Source organism: Barbatula barbatula (genome assembly GCF_947034865.1).
Source record: "Barbatula barbatula genome assembly, chromosome: 1".
Lineage (NCBI taxonomy): Eukaryota > Metazoa > Chordata > Actinopteri > Cypriniformes > Nemacheilidae > Barbatula > Barbatula barbatula.
Window position 1 is genome coordinate 1,850,349 of NC_136766.1, and position 18,994 is coordinate 1,869,342.

At 42.9% G+C, this 18,994-nt stretch overlaps 2 protein-coding genes across 5 annotated transcripts; both read left to right on the forward strand.

Moving 5' to 3' along the window:
* The first annotated feature begins 116 nt into the window (after positions 1 to 116).
* tox4b (TOX high mobility group box family member 4 b) lies at positions 117 to 7,955 on the forward strand. Of its 4 annotated transcripts, none has more exons than XM_079467494.1 (9): positions 117 to 240; positions 1,548 to 1,616; positions 1,702 to 1,977; positions 2,064 to 2,324; positions 2,493 to 2,801; positions 2,894 to 2,974; positions 3,332 to 3,955; positions 4,052 to 4,206; positions 5,894 to 7,955. In XM_079467494.1, the coding sequence occupies exons 1-9, from the start codon at positions 235 to 237 to the stop codon at positions 5,949 to 5,951; spliced, it is 1,839 nt and encodes a 612-aa protein (XP_079323620.1). In that variant the 5' UTR covers positions 117 to 234; the 3' UTR covers positions 5,952 to 7,955. The 4 variants fall into 4 exon arrangements, with proteins under 4 accessions (XP_079323620.1, XP_079323619.1, XP_079323618.1 ...); XM_079467493.1 differs by having other exon boundaries at positions 2,490 to 2,801; positions 5,894 to 7,582; XM_079467492.1 differs by lacking the exon at positions 117 to 240 and adding an exon at positions 598 to 1,111 and having other exon boundaries at positions 5,894 to 7,582.
* A 271-nt stretch (positions 7,956 to 8,226) lies between these two features.
* On the forward strand, positions 8,227 to 18,398 carry supt16h (SPT16 homolog, facilitates chromatin remodeling subunit). Its single transcript, XM_079461736.1, has 23 exons — positions 8,227 to 8,962; positions 11,011 to 11,103; positions 11,192 to 11,362; positions 11,535 to 11,687; positions 12,090 to 12,236; positions 12,383 to 12,534; positions 12,616 to 12,788; positions 12,858 to 12,948; positions 13,089 to 13,162; positions 13,887 to 13,999; positions 14,108 to 14,173; positions 14,279 to 14,377; positions 14,478 to 14,593; positions 14,686 to 14,839; positions 14,985 to 15,112; positions 15,430 to 15,692; positions 15,780 to 16,137; positions 16,212 to 16,287; positions 16,411 to 16,580; positions 16,765 to 16,894; positions 16,998 to 17,124; positions 17,353 to 17,427; positions 17,802 to 18,398. Exons 1-23 carry the CDS (start codon positions 8,897 to 8,899, stop codon positions 17,912 to 17,914), a joined length of 3,108 nt encoding a protein of 1,035 aa, XP_079317862.1. The 5' UTR covers positions 8,227 to 8,896; the 3' UTR covers positions 17,915 to 18,398.
* Positions 18,399 to 18,994: the final 596 nt, after the last annotated feature.

Consider the following 18,994-nt stretch of genomic DNA (forward strand, 5'->3'; position numbering starts at 1 on the left):
GATCTGTCTCGACCTTCCCAATATGGCGGCGACGCTAGCATACGATTGAGCGGCGGATGCGTCACCGTCGAGTTTCGTAAGGGGCGGGGCGCGCCGTCGCGTCACTGCCGCTCATCTACGCCACCCGGAAGTTCGGGTGCCATGATTCGTGAGAGGTTTGCTTTCATTCCGCGAGAATCGCTTTGATCGGAAACAAACATACAGAGAGAAAAGTCGTGTGGTTTACGGGGCGGTATGGAGGTAAGAAGACGCCGTTGGCAGTAGAACAGGTTAATGTGTGTAGACCCCCCCCCCACCCCAGTGAAACTCAGAACTCTCCCAATTTACAAATCTAACAGTCCCAACGCACTCCTGTCACTTTAAATGAGCAAACACGTCCGATTTCATAGATACAAGACTTTCAATCGCAAATATTGACATTTTATTTACATAAAGGGAATAAACACACATGTTTTTTTAAATGACGCCAGTGTTTACTATGTCATGTGGGCTACTTTAACATTCTTCTCAAAGGGCCTCGGGTCAAACCATTATGGGGTGTTCGGGGGTCCCGACGCGTGTCGAGTAAATAAAACATTCTTGTCTGTGCTGGTTTGCTGTCTGATCGTGTTTGTGGCACGCGCAATAAATGAGATCGATCAGATTGTGGAGCTCCCGCAGATCCGAGCTCGCGACGACAGGGATCAGATCAGATCAGACAGATACGCGACGCGCTCTCAGTTGTCATCAGAACGTAGTTGCTCCTTTGCGTTTTGTCTGTCAATCGAGAACGTAAGGCGCGTTTTCCACGTGCTGTCATAGATCGGAGCCGTTGTTATCAGACGGGACTGAGTTTGCTCTTCACGTCGTCTTTGCGCAATATGTATTTGCGAAGATAACGCGCGAGTGTCCGATCGCCACCGCAGTGCGTGTCAGGCCTGAAGACGCGCGTGTGTCCGATCCGCGTTTGACAGATGTGTAGCTCTTTCATTCACAACCGATGCTCTGAAATCTTCTGTCGTTCGTGATGGATTTACATTTTTACTCGGATTTATCGGACGGAACCGGGCGGTCCGATGAGCCGGAGTTTCTGGATCCTCAGGCGTTTAACGGATTTGACGCCGTACAGAAGGTGACTGTGTCTCACAGAACATCAGGGTCATGGGCGACATTATTTACAAACAAGTGACGCATGACTCAAATGCAGTTCAAATGTCAGATATGTGAAGGACACAATGACATGATAATGTATATGGACCAGGGGAGGTCTGGCCATCCGTGTTCCTGGTGGACCGCTAACGTATGGGGCCGGAACGGAGGCTTGGGCTGGTTAGACGGATGTATTATGAATGCGAATGCATGCCACCCTGCACCTGTGAAGACCCCCGGTCCATACACCCCGAACCCCCCCGGTCGACAGAAATAGTGTAGGGCCGATGTGTGCCAAAAATGCCAGGGCCGATTTTTCTTTCCAGTCCTGCACTGATATGGATTGTATATGTGGCAAACTACACATGTGAGTGAAGATTGTGTTATACCTCATGTGATTGTGTATTTGTGTTGTTCAGTTCCCGGGAAGCGGTGATAACTACCTGACCATCAGTGGAGAGGGACATCACTTTCTCTCATCAGCAGAGGTAACACACACACACACAAACACACATTGTTGGTGATATGAATGTGGTAATAAGTGTGGTAAATAGCGTGTCGATGTCTCCGCAGCCGTTTCACACGCCCAACCTGGGCGATGAGGAGTTTGAAATCCCGCCCATATCTCTGGACCCCGACTCTACGCTGGGCGTCTCGGATGTGGTCTCTCACTTCGGAGAGCTGGGGGATGCTGGTCCATCATCCGGCGTGCCGGGGAACGCCGTGGTCGGCGGGAACGATCCTTCTTTCGCTTCTACGTTTGTGAACGCGCCCTCACAGGGCCTGGAGCATCTCAGTCTGATGAGTCAGCAGGGTGCCGGACCCATGCTCGGATCAACGCTGGGAATGGTACCGCTTCAGTTTGATTTGCCTTTAAGCCAAGGATTTGGGCTAACGTGACACGGACAGGTTCTTGAAAGGTTTTCTCTCCGCAGGATCTCGGCCATCCGATTGGTTCACAGTTCAGTAGCTCTTCACCGATGACCATTGACGTCTCTCTGGGTGACATGAACCACGGACTGTTGGGGCACAATCAGCTGACCACCATCGATCAATCAGAACTCAGCGCTCAGCTCGGGTTGAGTCTGGGTGGCAGCGCCATCCTGCCACGCCCACAGTCACCTGACCAGCCGCTGTCCGGCACCGACTCGCCGTCCAATTCGCTGCAGGACGACGACATGGACGATTTCAGACAAGTGGGTGTTTTTTCATTTCACCTCTGTTGTTGTTTCTGTACGATTGGTGGTTTGAAGTGAGTTGGCCATGGCCCTTAAAATAATTGTTGTTTCCTCTGCAAACGTGTGATGTTTCTGCCGTGTCTCTCCTCTATTTCCCCCCGTCCGTCTTTCTGTCCGGCTCAGAAGAGTGTGCTGGTGGATTCGCCCGTCTCTCTCTCCGTCTCCTCGGGTGTCGTGTCTCTCTCACCCTCTCTGTCGGCTACGCCCGTGGCTCCGGCGTCCTCTGCTCCTCTGAGGAAAGGTGCGGGAGGAGGCGGGAAAAAGGGTAAGAAGAAGAAAGACCCAAACGAGCCGCAGAAGCCTGTGTCGGCGTATGCTCTGTTTTTCAGAGACACGCAGGCTGCCATCAAGGGTCAGAATCCAAACGCTACGTTCGGAGAGGTGTCAAAGATCGTCGCCTCCATGTGGGATAGTTTGGGGGAGGAGCAGAAACAGGTAGACGCACCTGAACTCACCCCTGATTAATAACGATATAGACATTATGGGATGCCAATGATGTCTGATTTTGTTTGTTTGAACTTCTTCAGGTGTACAAGAGGAAGACGGAAGCCGCCAAGAAGGAATATCTGAAAGCACTGGCTGCTTATAAAGCCAGACAGCTGTCACAGGTCAGTGCTGCTCGTACACCTGAAGTTTACATCTTGTGTTACTGTTCACAGACACCCGCTTTGACATTTTCCGCTATTTTTTATTGATTGACTTTTGTAATTTGACTGTTGCTCAGCTCCCAAACTCATTTGAATAAAGAGCGATCCTAAACTTTTGGCTTTAATAAAAGAAACGAACAAAGTCTGTAACTTGTGTAAATGTGAAACACCATAAATTGAAATGAAAGGTGATGCTATTCATCAAGGGTAATGATCATTCGAGATTATGATAACCACATGAATATGAATGGTTTGTTATAAGTATGAACTTGCCATCTAAAACTCGTTACGAGCTGATGTCATTGTTCTTGTTTACAGCAGGCAACTATTGAAGTATTAGATGCTGCACCTCCATCCCCTCCCTCAGCCCTCGAACCCACGCTGGCCCCGACCCCAATACGCTCGTCTCGCATCCCACAGTTTGCCCCGGACAACAACACCATCACCAACATCTGCATGTCCAACATCATCATTGACTTGCCGCAGGTCACCACACGCTCGCGCACAGGGGCGCACAAACCCGTGGCAACCTCCTCTGCCGCGTCCCCCGCCACTCCCGGCCCGCCCATCGTTACTAAAATAGTAATTCCCAAACAGCAGGCGCAATCCTCGACTCAAACAGCTCGCCAACCTCCCCCCCTCCAACAGATGCAGAACACCCCCCCACCCCCTCGTCTCCAGCAGATGGTACATTCCCCGGCCCCGCCCCCTCTCCAGGCTAAACCGCGCGGGAGTGCCGGCACGGGACAAGTCAGCGCAGCGGCGCCGCCACCACCTCCTCTGAAAATCAAGATAGTACCCACCCCTGTTCAGACGGATGTTAGCACACCCATCATAGTGACGACTCCTGATGCTACACTGACTGCAGCCGAGGAGCAGCGGTCCACCACCATCGTGGCGTCTTTGTCACCGTCGGCCGTGGAGGAGGCGGCCGAAGAGGCGGTGAGTCCAAAAGTTTTTACTCATTTGCTGGACAAATATGATGAAGAAGAGTTATTGGTGAGGTCATGTGACAGTGCATGCGTGTTTGTTTTTCAGATGGAGGTGGAGTTGAATGTTTCTCCGGGTCCAGAAGCGACTCCGTCAGACGCTCCTATTGTGTGCATCCGTGCCGGCTGTAACAACCCCCCTATCCACAGTAAAGACTGGGACAGGGAGTACTGCAGTAATGAGTGTGTGGCCACGCACTGCAGGTAAAGAGTGTTAATTAAACAAAAATGTTCTTAACATCATCATGTTCCCGATTTTCAGCCCATTTTACATTTGTAGTTGAGTGATATGCTTGTTGCGATAGTCGCAGTCACAGACTACCGATTACATCACTTGTCCACCGCTACACCGACCCCAAACATCTTTTAGAATATTTATAGTAAACCAGATTACAATTGTGCATTTGAACATGTATGCTGTATTCATCTTTAAATTCAGTTTATGCTTGTGCGTCGAGCCACGTACTCTACGCCATAGCCTGACGCGCACCTCTCCAAAAATTTTACAACGCTTTAACTCAGATCGGACCCAAAAAGTGTTGTGATTGGTCTGTTTGAACCTCTCCCTCAGGTCAAAAAAAGATGCGATTTACTCATGGTTTACTCAAACGCATTTCCGAATGAATTTTTTAAGTAAATGATTTGTTCTTCTGTATTTAACATCTCAAGCTGCAACAAAAGTGACTGTTTACTTGCCGCTATCACTGCTAATGCTTCTCAAACGAGCAGTTTCTTCTTCGGCTATTGTCTTAGTTACACAAGCAACAAGTGCGTGGACACTAATGCCTAGTGGTCATTGCCTGTCGAAGCGGACAATGACACAGAAGTATAAATGATTACTTTTGTTTATGGTGCCTAACACCAAGTGCATTCATTTTCTAATAATAGGCGGTTATTGTAACCATACTTCTTGACTGACTCTCAAATGATTCATTCCGCGATTCATCCGTCTATCCCCTCCTTCCTGTCAGCCTACTCTGATCTGATTGGTCAGATGGTCTAGTCTGCTGTGATTGGTCAACCGTGTGCAGTGTTGGAAACGGAAGTAGGAGGACATTATACCGAGTGACGCAAATCTGATCCAGAACTGAATTAACAGGGATAGACGACTCGTTCGCGTGATTCAGAGTCTACTATATTTTTCAAAGCCAATAAGTTTATTATTCGTTCACAGGCTTTACAACTCTGCAGACTGCTTACACTCACACACAGCAACATCACAGCGGCATTAAATGTCATTTTAAGGAAATTGTAATGGTTACTCTTTAACTGGTGGGAAACTGTCATCACCATCACATCACTTTTGAGTGAAACGACAGAAAACATGCATGAAATAAATATAGTCCATTCTGATTTCAACTCGACTTAATACATAAAAATGTCAATATTAAAAGCACTGCAGCATTCTGGGAATTGGAGTATCTCCATTATAATAAAGTTTGTATGTGTTAGTTGTTTATTAAACACTAAAATGAACATTTAAGTTTGTTTCTCAACTAATAAGTTATAGCAATGTGAAGAACAAAGCATATTATAATAGTGCATATAAGTGAGTATATGAAGAGTTTGGTTCCGAAATGAGATAACTCCCTTAAAAAAAATAATAATAAAAAACACGTTTTGTGCTTTCCAAATAATATCAATCAAACGGCAGTTGGTTTGTTTTATTTTAAGCCATAATAACTAAAGAAAATGCAGGTAACTAACAGAATAAAAACATGATAGCAACTAAAGACATGATTTTAACATTTTAACAAGTTATCTCATATTTTAGCCAAACTCTTCAAATGTTATGTAGCTGTTTATGAGTTCCCCTGGACACTATATTTCCAGGAATAAAAGATGTTATTCTTTATAAAAATATATCATCAGCGTTTGTTTTCGTCTGCAGGGATGTGTTTATGGCCTGGTGTGCCATCAGAGGACAAAACTCAACCACTGTTACATAAAAACAGTGATGTATCAGAACTACACCGCAACCTGGAGTAAAACTACAACAACATCAACTTCAGCTGGACTAACGTCAGGTTTATGACATCACAACATCATCTGAAACACTGTCGAGCGTTTTAAAAACTCGATCAGAAACAGACGTAATGCTCAGACTTGTACTGAGAACGACAAACAGGGATTTCCATGTGAGTTTACAGTGAAACACATTTGAAATGTTCATGTTTTATAATGATATAAATTGTGTACGGTATGTGATCTGCAGTGTTTGTGTGTTTCACTGCAACACGGTACTCAAACATCAATGCATGAGACATGCATTAAAACTAGGGCTGGGTGATATACCTCCAATTTCATATTTCCAGATCTGTTTTCTTGATGCTCGGTTGTTCGTTCTTGTTGGAGATGGATTCATCATGGACTCACGTGTCTCTTTTCACACCTACTGTATGTGACTTGATTCATGGGAAAGGTGGAGTGAAATAGACTATTGGTCTATTTTTTACAATTATTTAAAAAACTCAATTCATGATATTTTAGCATTTTATGTCTTCAGCACATCATGTAATATTTGATATATTGCTCAGTCTTAATCGCAACAAACCCAAAAGCAGAAACACAAGCGCGCGTGTGTGCAATAGATGGCACATTCAAGCGCTCCAGGCGCGTAGACGTGTCCGCCATCTTGGAACGGTCCAGTGACGTCACTCACAGTTGACAAGAATGCCCCGACCCTGCGCAGCCATGGCTGTGAATACCAGAGATTTATGTTTTGAAAAAATGGGATAACCTTTCGTTGTTGTCATGTGTTTGCGTTTACACAACAATAAATACGTTTTCATAATCATACAAACAACATGATCTTGAGTGTTAACGGACCGGCTCACACTTTTCCAATATGGCGGACGACCTACGTTTAGCGGCCCATAGAAATAGATGCTAATGTGGCATCTTGTTATTTATATCTATATAAGTGCGTGTGTGAGAGTGCAAAAGTAAAATGAACTAATAATAGAGAGTCTCAAAAGAAAAATAAATGTTTGTGTTTGAATTGTTATATTTTAGTTGAATTAAGGGTTTGATCAGGGCCTCCAGAAAGGAATCATGGCGACTATAGTTTCTGACCAAATACTTTTACAAAAATGTTAAGTGATTTGATGTTCCTGTAATAACACTAACGGTACAAATTATAATATTTGAAAATCAACTTATTCAGAACTTTCTGTTGACACTGTGGCGTGTTAATAACTGGGAACAGATTTTATACTGGTGCAAAAACATACTTTGAGTAACTGCCTGTTAATATATGATATAATGTATATTTGCTTTTCCATTTCTTCTCTCATTTCGTGTTATTTTTGGAATGTATGTGTTTTGTTATTATTAAGATAAGCCGAGATGTGTGAGACGAGTGAAAAAGTACAAACTCAAACCAACAAACTTATGTAAATGGATGTCATGTGTGTCCTTTATTATTGAAAACAATTCAAGGAATGATGAAACATTTTACTGTGTATATATAGATCTTTTAATGTTTGTTTCTTGAATCATGCAGAAGAGCTTTGGTCTTAACCTCACTACTTGCTTTGCTATATTAGCAAACGTGCACATTTTGACAGAATAAATGCACAAAAACAAAAGCTTGAGTTCCGTCTTCATTCTCCGTACATATATTTTAAGGTTTTACTTCATGCAAGATGAACGAGCGGAAGAAAGGGTCAACCCTGTTACCGCTGTAAAACAACCATACAGCTTAAGCTCAACAGTAATGAGACGCTCTATAGATGAATGCACTGCTGTGCCTTTCTGACTATTGACCCCCAATACACAACATTCATATATTTCAACGTTTTGACTTTGATCTTGTTTTACGCTCTTGATGTTTACCGTATAAATGATTAGTTTATATATCTGATTGTCAATGATATATTATTTATTGGTTTGTCTGTTTTTATGTTCTCTCTTGATGTTGTGAGATTGAATAAACAGTGACATTATACATTATATGTGCACGTCTGTACTGTAGTCACAGATTATGATGACCATCAGTCATAAAACAATGTGGATCAGAGGAATCAATACTAGATTAAAGTTCCCTTAAACTTAACAAACAAGACGCTCCACTTGCAACCCACGTGCTCCCACACAGTCGCGCGCTTTCCAATGACACGAGATGGCGGGAAAAAGTCATGTGCGCTGTGTGACGTTCGCATCAAGGCGGGAAAAAGACCTCTCACGTGGGATTTTATTCGGCGGAAACTGCGTGACGTAGTCGTCGGGGCGGGAATTTATGCGCGAGAGGAAAACGTAGGCAAACAAAGGCTTTAACAAACTACTAAATAATCTAAATAAATAAATATGATTTATGGTTAGTAAATGAACGGATATAACTGACCTGCGGCCAGGTTCACGAGACACGCCTGTCAAATCACAGACAATAATCACAAGTCGTTCTTTAGTAAGACGCACTTTTAAAATGGCAGCATAAATAAATGCATATGGTTAAGAAAATGAATAATAACCTTCGACAAATGCACATACCGTTTATAAGAAACATTAACTAGTATATACATATGACTTAAAACAAAGACGATAAAAAACTAATATATGAAGGTTATATAGGCTAGAAGTGTAATATGAAGTAGGAGGGAGGGGCTTAATATCAGACATGCGTGTTTTCAACATGATATATTCACGCGTTACGTTCCGCATCGGACTCTACAGCGCTTACGCACAACAACACGTTTTATTGTTGTTTTTATGAAGACAACTTTAATATATACACGTGTATATTGAGCATTTATTTTCGTCTTTTCTTTGATCGAGTTTGTTGTATTTAACGTGCAGTGTGTGTGTGCGCGCGCGTGTCTGCTCCTTTAACTGTTTGATTGTGTGTGAGTGCGTGTGTGTGTGTGTGTGTGTGTGTATGTATTGATGCGATATTATGGCGGTGAATCTGGATAAAGACGCGTTTTACCGCCGCATCAAGCGATTCTACGGCAACTGGAAGGTACAGAGCTCTCATTCTATGTCATACACACCACGAACATGCGTTGTATGTGATATAAACTCCTATATGAACAGATATGATGTGTGTATGTGAGATGATGAAGAGCATTAAACACATGCACACTTCAGGCCTCATTTCCATACAGCCGTTAATTAAACACCCGATTTAACTGCGCTGTGTTGATTTGACGGCTCGTGTTGTGATTCACTTCATATTTTCATCACACGTGTGATGTTCGTGATGATTTAATAACGTCATGTGAGATTAGCATCGGCGGCTAGCCTGCGTTAGCATGTTAGCGCGAGCTGCCTTCACGCCGCTTCTCATCGATTAACATTGCGTGTTTTCTCGTCAGGAAAATAAAAGACTTGAATGTCTAGTTTTACGCTTTCGAATGTTGTCGCGTAAGTTTGAGTTTGATGTGTGTTGTTGTGTGCTACCTCACATTACAGTGCTTTTAAATGATTGCACTTGAAAATAAAAGTTAAGGCATCAAATAGGACGTCTGAGGAGACGATGTTGGTTTTAAAGGGATTTTTCATCAACACGAAGAGTTACTTCAGATGAATACGCGGTAATATAGCCTATATGTGACATTTTGTCACATTGTTATTAACTGTTAATGCTCGTTAACTATTATTATGAGCTTATATTGTACATAAACTGCGCAAAAATTTACCGTAAACAAGCATGAGAGCATTTCCCACGCTGTAGTATACTGTAGTATGTAAATTGTTGCACAATAAACACTTTGTTCATGTATACTACAGTATTCCGGCGTATAAACTTAGTGAATAGTCCACTTTCATATTTACTTTATTATGGTTTAAAACCAGGAGTTTTACTACAGTCGTCTTTACGTCTGTAATGCATCTCCTAAAGATCTGGAAAACATCTGCTGTGTAAAAACATCTTATAGATGTCTATATGACGTCTGCTTTATTATCTGCGATACGTCTCTGAGACGTCTTTACGTCTGTAATGCATCTCCTAAAGATCTGGAAAACATCTGCTGTGTAAAAACATCTTATAGATGTCTATATGACGTCTGCTTTATTATCTGTTATACATCTCTGAGACGTCTTTACGTCTGTAATGCATCTCCTAAAGATCTGGAAAACATCTGCTGTGTAAAAACATCTTATAGATGTCTATATGACGTCTGCTTTATTATCTGTTATACATCTCTTTGACGTCTTTACGTCTGTAATGCATCTCCTAAAGATCTGGAAAACATCTGCTGTGTAAAAACATCTTATAGATGTCTATATGACGTCTGCTTTATTATCTGTTATACATCTCTTTGACGTCTTTACGTCTGTAATGCATCTCCTAAAGATCTGGAAAACATCTGCTGTGTAAAAACATCTTATAGATGTCTATATGACGTCTGCTTTATTATCTGTCATACATCTCTGAGTCGTCTTTACGTCTGTAATGCATCTCCTAAAGATCTGGAAAACATCTGCTGTGTAAAAACATCTTATAGATGTCTATATGACGTCTGCTTTATTATCTGTTATACATCTCTGAGACGTCTTTACGTCTGTAATGCATCTCCTAAAGATCTGGAAAACATCTGCTGTAAAAACATCTTATAGATGTCTATATGACGTCTGCTTTATTATCTGTTATACATCTCTGAGACGTCTTTACGTCTGTAATGCATCTCCTAAAGATCTGGAAAACATCTGCTGTAAAAACATCTTATAGATGTCTATATGACGTCTGCTTTATTATCTGTTATACATCTCTTTGACGTCTTTACGTCTGTAATGCATCTCCTAAAGATCTGGAAAACATCTGCTGTGTAAAAACATCTTATAGATGTCTATATGACGTCTGCTTTATTATCTGTCATACATCTCTTTGACGTGTTTACGTCTGTAATGCATCTCCTAAAGATCTGGAAAACATCTGCTGTGTAAAAACATCTTATAGATGTCTATATGACGTCTGCTTTATTATCTGCGATACGTCTGTCAGATGTGTATGTTCTATCACGAGCATTATATGAGAGTGACATTGACACTGTGTTTCTCTCACAGAAAGGTGAAGATGAGTTTGGGAAGGTGGATGCTATCGTGGTGTCGGTGGGCGTCGATGAAGAAATCGTCTATGCCAAATCCACAGCCCTTCAGGTGAATGACATTCATCAGCACGGAGCGTGTCCGAGAGCGCGTTTTACTCTTCACACGTGAAGCACATGTCATGTTCTGTTTCCCACAGACGTGGCTGTTTGGATACGAGCTCACAGACACTATCATGGTCTTCTGTGAGACGAAGATCATGTTCTTGGCCAGTAAGAAGAAAGTCGAGTTCCTCAAGCAGGTGGTGGTCACCAAAGGAAACGAGAACGCCAATGGAGTTCCTCCCATCACGCTGCTGGTCAGGGAGAAGGTACTGCCGTGTCTTAGTGTATATGTGTTGCCTAGCAACCGCAAATGTGATATCTTGTAACGGGGAGAGTCTGTGCGCTCCCAGGGTTGTTTTGATGAGTTCTGGATATGGTTTGGTTTAATGACACTGTGTGAACGTGGTGCACTTTTGTTTCCGTCTCTCACCCTGGCAGAGCGAGAGCAACAAGGCAAACTTTGAGAAGATGATGGAAGCCATCCGCAGCAGTAAAGAAGGCAAGTCGGTGGGTGTGTTCATCAAGGATAAATTCCCCGGAGAATACATGAAGAGCTGGAGCGATATGATCACGGCCGATGGCCTAGAGCGGGTCAGTGAATCACTTCTTCGAGTCTCTGATAGGAATGAGCCACAACAGGGCTCAAGACCTTTTTTTTTACTAGGGGCACTGTAGCCCCTGACTGAGTTGTATTTGTTTAAATGTAAACTATAATAATGTTCACTGGTTTTTGGATTCTATTGATGTGATGTAATCTGGCAGCTGGGAACCAACAGAACAAAAGCAATTCCTATTTGAATAATGCCCAAAAGGAATTTTGTAATGGTTTTAATAGAAACAATTAGGATTTCTGTGATGGGTTTTATTGTTTTCTTTCAGCAGGGTATGCATTTATACAGTTGCCAACTTGTTGCTGTGTTTTGATTTGATTTTATCCTCGACTCTACAAGGTTTGCATATTTATGTGTGATACGAGTGTGTTGTGTTGGTCAGGTGGACATAAGTACGGTTGTGGCATACACTATGGCGGTGAAGGAAGATGGAGAGTTGGCGCTCATGAAGAAGGCCTCTGCCATCACCAGTGACGTCTTCACCAAGTTCTTCAAGGAGCGGGTGATGGAGATTGTGGACGCAGATGAGGTTTGTTGCCTGATTCACATGGTCGCTGTGACAGACGGCACATGAAAACCAGTTGGACTGCGTGCAGTCATTATAAGTAATCCAGAGACTTGATTGGATGTATAGAGCCGTGTTTCTCCTCACTAAGCTTTCGATGTCTGTAATAGAAAGTGAAGCACAGTCGTCTGGCTGAGTCTGTGGAGAAGGCCATCGAGGAGAGGAAGTATTTAGGCGGCGTCGATCCCTCCACGGTGGAGATGTGCTACCCTCCCATCATTCAGAGCGGAGGAAACTACAGCCTCAAATTCAGCGTCGTCAGGTGAGTATTGAAGCAACCACGACAACATCCTTCAGTAGATTTGATGATGATGATACAGTGTGTGGTTCTGCTTTATCTCAGTGATAAGAATCCCATGCACTTTGGAGCCATAACTTGTGCGATGGGCATCCGTTACAAGTCCTACTGCTCGAATCTGGTGCGAACGCTCATGGTGGACCCGCCACAGGAAATGCAGGACAATTACAACTTCCTGTTACAGGTGGAGGAGGAGCTCCTCAAAGAGCTGAAACACGGTGAGCACATTAAAGAGCGTCATTGTGTGTGTGTATGAACTGTATTTAAATGAGTCTTATGACGTGCAGGTGTGAAGCTCTGTGACGCCTACAACACTGTCCTGGAGTTTGTCAAGAAAGAGAAACCAGAACTGGTCAACAAGCTCACCAAAAACATTGGGTACGTAAAGTCTGCGAGTGTTTGTGTGCCGTTGGCAACTTTTAATTTGACACAACATTCATCCTGGTGCATGTAAATGATGTTTGGTGTGTAAAGAATCAACACAATAAATAACAGGAGGCACTGGCTTTGTGCTGCAGGTTCGCCATGGGGATTGAGTTCAGAGAAGGATCTCTCGTCCTGAACGTAAAAAATCAATACAAACTCAAAAGAGGTACGTGTGGATTCTTTGGCAATAAAACTGTCAGGTTTTAACAACATCATAACACAATTTTAATTGGCCAAATTCATCTTGCTTTTTGCTCAAATCCACCTACAGAATGACACGAATGTTGTTGACGTCAAAGCAGAAGTTCACTTCCCCATTGACTTTCTGTAGTATGAATAAAAAATATTATGGAAGTCAATTTCTGCTTTAACGTATGTTTTGTTGTTTGTAGGGATGAAAGGATTCGCTCTTCTCACAATACTGATCTCACGAGACCATTTATTTTCACAAAATGAGTTAAGATCAATTAAAAATGCTGCACATTTCTTTTAAAATAAAAATATGTTTTGTCAAACAACAAATTCCAAATAAAAAAGAAGTGAATAAAAAAGTATCTTTGATTTAAACAAACTAAGACTTAAGCTGTGCCTTTCTTTAAGAAATATCTGCATATCCACGTTTTCCAAGTTTGCATTAAACACAGGGGCACCTGCTGTTAAAAACATGTATTGCGATTTAAATAACATCTACACCTGCCAGAGTGTCAACGGTGTTACTTTGACACTAACCAATGAAAAGGCTTATGTGCGGAGCAACGCGTTTAGCCCCTCCTTGATCTGCAGACAGGGGCTTCTCTCTCAACATATTATAATGAATTTTCAACAAGCTCTCATTGAGTCGTTCGTACATCCCTAGTTGTTTGACAACTGTTGTGTGTGTGTGTGTGTAGGAATGGTTTTCAGCATCAGTCTGGGATTTTCTGATATGATCAACAAAGAGGGAAAGAAGGATGAGCAGAAGAAATATGCGCTCTTCATTGGAGACACCGTACAGATTAATGAGGTGAGACACACCCACATCATCCCACATTATAGTTTCGGCCGAGCTCTGTCTGAAGTGTTTAGCTTCTGCTGTCTCTTTCTGAATTGAAACTTGTGTTGTGTGTCGCAGGACGATCAAGCCACCGTTCTCACTCCTGTCAAAAAGAAGATCAAAAACGTGGGAATTTTCCTCAAGGTACTTCAATCTAGCTGTACTTTCATACGATTGCCGTCCGTCGTCTGGTTTGAGGTCTTTTTAGTGTTGAATATCTAGTGAAGTTTTTCTTGTATGCGTTTACAGAACGATGATGAAGATGATGATGAGGAGGATGAAGATAACGCAGAGGAGCTGTTGGGTAAAGGAGCTCGCGGCGCCGCCCTGCTAACAGACAGAACCAGAGTATGTGCGCTTTCTTTTATTTTATAAGTACATTTATAAGAAGTGTTAAAAACATCACTCTGAATATTGTGTGTTTGCTCGCTGCCCTCTGATTGGTTAGAATGAGATGACCGCGGAGGAGAAGAGGCGGGCCCATCAGAAAGAACTGGCCAATCAGATGAACGAGGAGGCCAAGCGACGTCTGACCGAGCAGAAGGGAGGACAGCAGATTCAGAAGTTTGTCATTTCTATTCGATGTTTCGTTGCTCACTGTAATAAATGCCATAGCAAGGAAGACAAGGAACATAACTCTGTGTCACCCTCCCCAGAGCCCGCAAGTCAAACGTGTCGTATAAAAACGTGTCACAAATGCCCCGGGAAAAGGACATCAGAGATATGAAGATCTTCATCGATAAGAAATACGAGACTGTCATAATGCCAGTATTTGGCATCGCAACACCTTTTCACATCGCAACCATCAAGGTAAGACAGTTTTCATTTGTCTGAAAACATATTTATTCACAATATCCATCTTCAGTTATTGATCATAAATGTCACTTGGCTGATTTATTGACCTGTGGCTTAAAAACACTGAAACTCAATCCTCTGTGCATGTGTGTGCGTGCAGAATATCAGTATGTCTGTTGAAGGAGACTACACGTACCTGAGGATAAACTTCTTTGTACCGGGCAGCTCGCTGGGACGTCACGAGGGAAACATCTTCCCCAATCCAGAGGCCACGTTTGTCAAAGAGATGTAAGATGAGCTCTGCTTTCAAACAGCAGGATCCCTTTACAGGGATAGTTCACTGAAATCTAAAGATTCTGTCATCGTTTATTCTCTCGCATCCCGTCCCGTATGTGACTCTCTTCACTGGAACACAAAAGATGATATTTTGAGAAATTATGGTATTTGATTATGAACATTCTTCAAAATATCTTCTTTTGTGTTCTAGATAAGACCGAAACTCATACAGGTTTGACATAAGGGGAGTAGAAGAAAATATTTCTAAAATAATCTTATCTAAACTGTTCTCCGTGTACTTATGTCATATGCCTACGTTTCTCCGGCAGTACGTACCGAGCGTCCAACCTGAAGTCCCCTGGCGATCACTCCGTCCCCTCCACCAACCTACAGAACGCCTTCCGTATCATAAAGGAGGTGCAGAAGCGCTACAAGACCCGTGAGGCCGAGGAGAAGGAGAAAGAGGGCATCGTGAAACAGGACTCACTGGTCATCAACCTGAACCGCAGCAACCCCAAACTCAAAGACCTCTACATCCGGCCCAACATCGCCCAGAAGAGGATGCAGGGCTCGCTGGAGGCACACACTAACGGTCTGTCAGTGCTCGCGCGGTCCTTTACGAAGCCTTGAGGCTGATGTGATGTTCTCTAAATGATTCCTCGTGTGTCTCTCTCTCCAGGGTTCCGCTTCACGTCAGTGCGCGGCGACAAGGTGGACATCCTGTACAACAACATCAAACACGCTGTTTTCCAGCCCTGCGACGGCGAGATGATCATCGTCCTGCACTTCCACCTAAAGAACGCCATCATGTTCGGCAAGAAGCGACACACGGACGTGCAGTTCTACACGGAGGTGGGCGAGATCACCACGGATCTTGGCAAACACCAGCACATGCACGACCGCGACGACCTCTATGCCGAGCAGATGGAGCGAGAAATGAGACACAAACTCAAATCCGCCTTCAAAAACTTCATCGAGAAGGTAGAGTCGCTGACCAAAGAGGAGCTGGAGTTTGAGGTTCCCTTCAGAGACCTAGGGTGAGTGTGTCAAAAGCAGAACTGGGTACAGCCGTGTGTGTATCTGCACTGTTTGACCAGTGTTTGTGTTGTAGGTTTCAGGGCGCCCCCTACAGGAGCACCTGTCTGCTGCAGCCCACATCCAGCGCTCTCTGTAACGTCACTGAATGGGTGAGATTCACTTTACCTGCACTCAACACTCCTCCCTCTCTGTCCCTCGTTCCTCTCACCCTCTCTGTCTCTGTCACTCACTCACTCACTCACTCACTCAGGTTCTGTCTCTCTCTCTCCTAGCCTCCATTTGTGGTGACCCTGGACGAGTTGGAGTTGGTTCATTTCGAGCGAGTTCAGTTTCACCTGAAGAATTTTGACGTCGTCATCGTCTATAAGGACTACAACAAGAAAGTTACCATGATCAATGCCGTACCTGTCAACTCCCTCGACCCAATCAAAGAATGGCTCAAGTAAGCTCCACCCCAAACGCAACAGATCTGTGCTGTCTCTGGTTTAACGTTGTGTTTTAAGTTTTAGAGGTTAAGAGTTTCGATTTAAAGATACCTTAGTGTGTTATATTGTGGTATGAAGCGTTTTTCATGATACAAAAATACACGGGTGGGTACAATGGAAAATCTCTCCGTCTGTCTCCAGCTCGTGTGATATCAAGTACACAGAAGGCGTTCAGTCTTTGAACTGGACTAAGATCATGAAGACTATTGTTGATGACCCTGAAGGATTCTTCGAGCAGGGCGGCTGGTCCTTCCTCGACCCGGAGAGCGAGGTGAGACCTCCACTGACACCGTGTGATGTCACAAGCGTCTATACACGTATCCACCGAAACTGCAGACTATTGTTTTTGAGCGTTTCTGTTGTTGGCGTGTCAGGGTAGCGGCGCCGAGGAAGATTCTGAGTCGGAGATTGAGGACGAGACGTTCAACCCTTCAGCTGATGAAGAGGAGGAGGAAGAGGAGGACAGTGATGAAGATTACTCATCAGAAACGGAAGACTCTGGTAACCGCTCAACATTTCATTCAGATGCAGGATCAGTGGTTCAGGGTTTCTTGTTTAGAGAATTATGAAAAGTAATTCTCTTTTTTTCATCAGAGTTGTGAACTTTTAGGGTAAATAAGTGTTAAAGCTTTAAGATGGCAATGCTTCAGGTTTGTCTCTCCGTCACCTGCATCCGTGTCGAATCTTGCAGAACATCAGTTTCACAGTTTGACGTTTGTGATATTTCAGATTATAACGAGTCTCTCGGCAGTGAGGAGGAGAGCGGGAAAGATTGGGATGAGCTGGAGGAAGAGGCCCGGAAAGGTTCGGACGAGACCCATCTGAATACGATCATTAATATTGTTTCATGTGTTTTAAAGCTGCAACCCGTAACCTTTTTTTAAACTGAAGTACATTATCAGTTTTGAAAACTGAACATTCTATTCAAAAAGAAAAGGCTTACTATAATGAATCATACGTTGAGTTGTCAGGTCAGGTTTTGCAGGAAATGTCGGTTGTTTTTCCAAGATAAATGTATAACCTGCAATTTTACACAGAGATGGGAACAAAGACGCATAAGTTACAGATTGCAGCTTTAAGTAGTCATTTAAATCTAAATAATAGTGTGTTCTTGATTTCTTTTTTCTAAAGCAATTTTGTGTCACCTAAAGATGATTTTCATCTGTTCTTTTTGTTAGCGGATCGAGAGAGTCAGTACGAGGATGTAGAGGAAACAGCAAGCTCAAACAGGAAGAGGAAGGGCCGTTCATCAGCCCCGCCCCCCAGCAGCAAGAAGAAGAGGCGACATTAGACACACTCACTGCCAAATCAATTTCCCACAATCCTCTTTTATTTGCCCTCTCGTGTCTTCCACACACACACATGCGCTGGGTTTGTTTTATATAGCATTGATAAGTGCTGATGAGGAAGAATCCATCTCTCGCACGTCTGTATTTACTGCTTTTCTTCATTCCGCTAAGTTTCATCACGACTGTGTGTGTGTGTGTGGAACGCTTTTCTACACCAGTTAATGTGGTACCTTTTAAGAGTGTTAGATCAGACTCTTCATCTGAATGAATGGACAGTTTGTGTTCTTGTGCTTTTATATTAGTGCATATTGATTGTGTTTTGTTTCTTTGTTCTGTCATTTGAGGGGACAAACGCACTCAGTGTAAACTTTTGTTTTCTTTAATACATCTTCGCTCATTCTGGGTTGGTAGTCTTGTATTGTTTCATCATAAATTGTTTTTTTTTTATAAAAGTTCAAGGAAATAAAGCTTCAGGTCTGGACAGTTTCTTATTGTTGGTCAGGCATGGGGCAATAGTATTGCAAGAGCGATTTGAAAGCTCAGTTTTTTATCGAAAGATGGAAAAATATCTCTTATTTAGTGATCAGACTCTTCGGTCATCATCCGGATAGCACAAATTTACATTATAGGTGTCTCTTTGATGTCTGCATTTTCATCCGCAACATTTATTTTTCTGATCGTTTGTTTATCCGCAAGACATCTTTAAGACGTCTGCACTCTTATATGTCCTGCTGACATTTATAAGATGTTTATGATGTAGCTTCTGAGACGTTTATCAGATGTTTTTTCACAGCAGACATCTTACGGACGTATCTGTGCTATAAAAACGTACAGTCCCTGTGAAACGGCAGTTTGCGATCGTTTTTTCTGTATTTTGATGCATTTCTGCGTGAAATGGAATTTTTAATTTATAAAAAATAGTGTGCTTTCGTCTTTCTCAGCGATTTGATGCAATATTTCATGGAAAATAGGCACTCAAATGTTCTATTTCAGTGGGACTTTAAGAATTGATCAAACGTTTATTTGCAGGCATGATGATAACTCCTATTTACTAACACGAGAGCAAATCAAGTTTCAATGGA